At 36.5% G+C, this 5,621-nt stretch overlaps 1 protein-coding gene across 1 annotated transcript; it reads left to right on the forward strand.

Moving 5' to 3' along the window:
- Positions 1-200: 200 nt before the first annotated feature.
- On the forward strand, positions 201-1,145 carry LOC106844123 (olfactory receptor 5G9). The gene has a single exon (XM_014861426.1). The coding sequence runs from the start codon at positions 201-203 to the stop codon at positions 1,143-1,145; it is 945 nt and encodes a 314-aa protein (XP_014716912.1).
- Positions 1,146-5,621: the final 4,476 nt, after the last annotated feature.

A 5,621-nucleotide genomic window follows, 5' to 3' on the forward strand; every position in this document is an offset into this window, starting at 1 on the left:
CTCTTTTAAACACTTAAGTCATACTGCTTGTTAGAACTAATATATTTTATTAGCTAGACTTTTCTTTTTTTTTACACTAATGTTACTAAATTGAACTTGTAGTTCCTTTTCTTGTGTATTATGTTATACTTCTAAGAAATTTCAAATTGCATGCATTACCAATTCTCTGCTTTTCTCACTATAGAGTCGCAAAGGAACCAATGGCTGATGAAAACTATACAAGGATCACAGAGTTTATTTTCATAGGCTTAAAGTACCATCCTCGGATTCAAGTCTTCCTTTTCTTGCTCTTTCTGCTTTTTTACCTCATTACCATGACAGGAAACTTAGGCATGATTATTCTTATCTGGTATGATTCCCGCCTTCACACACCCATGTACTTTTTCCTCAGTCACCTGTCCTTTGTGGACATCTGCTTTTCATCAGTCGTGGGTCCCAAGATGCTCACTGACTTCTTCGCTGAAAGGAAAGCCATCTCTTTCCTGGGATGTGTCTTGCAGCAGTGGTTCTTTGGGTTCTTTGTGGCCATTGAGTGCCTTCTCCTGGCATCTATGGCCTATGATCGCTATGTGGCTATCTGTAACCCATTATTGTATTCAGCTGCCATGTCCAAGAGACTCTGCATACAGCTGGTGGTTGGACCCTATACCGTTGGGTTCCTAAACACCATGACTCACACAACGGCTGCTTTTCGACTTCCCTTTTGTCGTTCCAACATTATCAATCATTTCTTCTGTGACATGTCCCCCATTCTTTCTCTCATATGTGCTGATATCCAGATCAATAAATTATTAGTTTTCATTGTGGCTGGTGCTGTACTAGTCATCAGTAGCCTGACCATTATAGTCTCCTATTTTTACATCCTTACTGCCATCCTGAGGATCCACTCTGCTGATGGGAGACGCAAGGCTTTTTCCACCTGCTCGTCCCATCTCACAGCTGTTTCCATCTTATATGGGACTCTCTTCTTTATTTACGTGAGGCCAGGTGCAATATTTTCTCTGGACCTGAATAAAATGGTGTCAGTGTTCTACACAGCAGTGATCCCCATGTTGAATCCTCTCATTTACAGTTTGAGAAATAAAGAGGTGAAAGCTGCCATGCACAGGACAGTCACCAGGAGGATGTTTTGCATCAGAAGTTAAATTTCCATCTAAAATAGAAAATAGATAAAATAAAAAGCTTTCAAATATGGTTAGACTAACTGGTTACCATGGAAAGATGCTAAAGAATTTGAGGGATGGCATCCTACCATCCTTCTATGTGACTTTTATTTTAGTACCTACTTTTATTTTTTTTAACATATGCTTTTTGGTGAGGAAGATTGGCCATGAGCTAACATCTGTTGCCAATCTTCCTTTTTTTTTCCTCCCCAAAGTCCCAATACATTGTTGTATATCCTAGTTGTAAGTCCTTCTACTTCATTTTTTGTGGGATGCCACTGCAGCATGGCTTCATGAGGGGTATGCAGGTCCACGTGCAGGATCCAAACCAGTGAACCTCAGGCTGCCCAAGTGGAGAACATGAAATTGCTATGCCGCCAAACCACGCCCCCTGCTGTTTTTTTAAATCTCCATTTCATCATGTCCCTATAGATGATAAAAATTCCCAGTCACCTACAGAGTCAGAGCAATTATGCTTCTTCAAACATCTTCATTACTGGAAATATGCTAATAAATGTTGAACCCACCTAGCTAATAATACTGTTGCACTAGTTGGAACAACGTAAATGTCTAGACCAGGTGAGATTCATTGGAACAACATATATGTCCCCTACCCCTAAATATAGAATTGAAAATATCAGACCAGTTACTTGGCTTAAAATGATTTTTTGTTAACTAAAGGAATGTTCTATACCATGTTCCTTTTAATATCATTTATGGCTATTTTATTTAATTTTGTATTCTAAAAACAGAATGTCATGTTCATTGTAGGAAAAAGAAAATATGGACAAGCAAATGAAGAACAGCATTAACAACAACAAAAAAAACATATTTTTATTTTTCCACCAAGACAAGTCCTAGTAATAATTTCCAGATGCCTTTCTACATATTTGGCTGTTAAGTTGTTCCAACTGTTACTTTATTAATTGACATTTAGTTTTCTTGTCGCTGTTCAGATAACAACAAATAAGGTTAGCTTACGTAGAAATTAGAAATAAAACGCAAAAAAGAGACTTAGACGTTTTATAGAAAATAAGAAAAATTCTAAAATATCAGAGACAATAGGTGTTGAGAAAACAGAAGTAAACTAAACTGGAGAAAATTTATAGCCTATTGCCATGTTAACATTTTTGGTGTTTTCAAATAAAAAAAGGAATACAACAGCATGAAGTTTAAAAATATTTTAACACATTCTGCCCCCCTGAAAACATTGTGAAGAATTCAAGAGGAAATATAATTATTTTTAGGAAGGTAGAATGATTTTTGAACAGCATCTCTTTTGTACAAATTAGAGTCTGCAGGCATTTTAGCCCTGATGGTTGGACATGATCTAAAACTGTAAAATTTATCTCTAGAATATAGAAAGATCTACATCTCAGTAGAAAAAAAGACAGTGACACGTGCTTGAGTACTGATGCAGGGAAAACTAGGGTGTAGATTTACCTCCAGGCTCTGCCCGAGTAAATTCATGATGGGGTTACTAGACGAGCAAATGCTTTCTCAGGTAGAATTGATAGAATGACAGTGTCACAATCACTTCTCCTCACTCCGGGGATAGTTGAACCTGCTTTGAATAGTGCAGTTATTCTAAACATAGCACATTACAGGGACTGGTCATAGATTAGTTTGAGTTCAGTGGAAGTGAGCAGGCTGTGGAGGGAACTGAATACCAAGACATGGAGATGGTATATAGGCTAAGGATGATCATGTTTTCAATGACAAAATTGTCTCAGACAGGAAGAATGAGTTGTGTGCTAGAAAGCCAGAGAGAGAGAGAAATAATGCCAATAGGATGCTATTAAAAGATTCAGATATTAACTCAAATTTTTTTTCATTTAATTTATATTATTTATTTACTGTGGAAATAATTAAATGGACGATTGGATGAACAGTTTCAGATGTGAACATATTTGCCACTAATAGCGAAATAAGGTGATGTCTCTTTCTCTGGCTGAAAGAAAAATTATTAATGTTTTGGACTGTGCCTTAGAGCAGAGATTCTTTGGATTCTTGTGACTGGTAAGTAGTTCCTCTTGTCATCTATGGTAAATACCTATCTTTTAGAAACCAGAGCTCTATTTAGTTGCCATGTTACACAGATACTGTGCAGGAATAGTGGATAGGCTTGTACTGTTGCATTCATGAACCCCATTATATTTCATGACAAATGTTAAATTTCAATTCTTCCCCAGTATCGTTACTGAGACCTCTCCCTACCATTTACCATCAAATATTCTGACATCTCATCCAATGTGTTCTTACATAAAAATAGTTTATTATGGAATTTTTAAATTTATAGAATAATAGAATAGTATAACGAACCCCCATGTTCCCAGTATCCAGGTTGTTACTCTGTGCCCAGAGTTATAGCACACTTTAGGGGTCTAACCATCTGGATAGTCTCTATTTACTTCTTCCCTACCAACTGACAATCCATTCTACTGCTGGAAGGCACAGCCTTCTCCTCTTGCTTCTATCATAAATGACCTTTATGTTGGGCTTTCTATTACTTAGTCCCACACGTTTTCCTGGCTTTCTCTAAAGGAGTGAAACCTCTGACACTAAGTCCCATCATCACTAGGAGTATCTATAAAAAGAGAATTTTTTTGTCAAGACCTAAATCCATATCCAGTCTAGGAAATGGAAAAGAAAGAGCTTCCAGGCAAAACAAACACATTGGGAATTTTCCTATGATTCTAGGCCACTTCTGGCTACCTGATCATGATTTGTGTTTCTACCATTTTGGATATCATACTTGTTCCCTCCTTTCAATGGAAAAGAGAAATAGAAGTTCAAACCTCAACTCAGCAGTTCAAATTCTGCTTCCAGGGGATCTCTCTTCATCTTGAATTTGAACCACATGAATTTCCTCAAGGCCCCATTATCAGATCTCTGTATGCAAGGAAGGGTCTTGATAATCCCCTTGTTTTGTTGCCCCTCCTATTGAGTTTTCTGGCAGTAGAATTTCTGATTTCTAAGTTGAATGTTATAGGGTACCATCACAAATCTGATCTTTTTTATCTATGATTTTAAACTAGGAAAACTATGCAACATTAAAAAAAAATCCGAAAACCAAAAAACTTTTTTCACCTAAGTTATTGGGATCCAGGTAGCTTTTGGTTCAGCCTGGGGCCCACAGGGACATTTGTGAGTCCCATGTTCCCTCTGGGATGAGTGATGTGACACTGGACACTTCTGAAGCAATCTTGGGAGAAGAATGGTTACATAAGGGTAAAGCCAGAGAATTAATTCACAGTCATTCAGTAGCCACTCTGAGTCTCAACAATAATTGATCAAAATCACGGTCCTGCATCCTCTTCCCATAATACTTTACTCTTGCAGGCCTGAGGAGCTGTTACTGATGAGAGAAATAATGTGAGTCACAGAGTTTTAGGTTTTGTTCCTCTCATAGTATCTGGAGAACACCATCAGAATAAGCTATACCACATTTTATGTCTCACTCAAGAAGGGAAGTTTTATAACAACTTAAGGAAGAGTTCCTGGTTAAGAAAGGGAATCCACAGTTGATTATAAGCTTCTGTATATCTAAAATATCTCTTGATGCAGAACCTGACCTTCAGAATGGATCAGGTCTTCTCCTGATGTTTAAAAATTCTCTGAAAGTTGGGATTATCTGAGTAGACACTCTGCTTTTGCCAAGCTCTTGATATTTTATGGGTGGCTCATCCAAGGAGTGGACCATTAGACTCATTTAGACGAAAGTGGGCCATCATCTGAACTCAGGTTGATGAATCAATTTCTACAATCTCTTTGAATCTCCCAAGGAATCCCAATGACAAGTATAGTGGGTTTAAAGGGAAATCTGAAGATACTGATGAAGTGACTTGTCTGTAACCTATTAAGGTATCCCACTGAGTGTGATGAGAGGCTGTGTCCTCCTAGAGATTCCAGAATTCACTTTCTTTGACCATGTTTTTTACCACTTTTTTTCAATGATGAGGTAAAAAAGTTCTTTTTAATTGAGTAGATGTTTCAGTTTACTTAGATTATTATATATTTTAATGTATAAATTGAATCAGTCTTTTTACTAGTAAGACTATAAAATACATGTGCCTAAATTCTTAAAATCGGTTTTATCATTGCCTAGCACAAGGAATAAAAACACAATTTTGGGAAACAAAATCATAGCAGAATATTTAGAAAGTAGATCACAAAGAAGATAGAAATCATATGTAATTTTTTTGTATTTTTTTTGTATTTTTTTGTATTTTTTTTGTATTTTTTTTCCAACAGCTTTATTGAGGTATCATTGACCTACAATAGATTGTACATATTTTCCCATATAGTTACATTTCCAGCAATCTTTATTCCTTTATTAAGATTCAGATTTCCATCTGGTATTATTTTCGTTCTGCATACAAAACTTTTAAAAACATTTCTAGTAGTACAGGACTTCTTGTGATAAACTCTTTCACTCTTTGTATGTCTGAAAAAGTT

The sequence above is a fragment of the Equus asinus genome, chromosome 17, assembly GCF_041296235.1.
Source record: "Equus asinus isolate D_3611 breed Donkey chromosome 17, EquAss-T2T_v2, whole genome shotgun sequence".
NCBI lineage: Eukaryota > Metazoa > Chordata > Mammalia > Perissodactyla > Equidae > Equus > Equus asinus.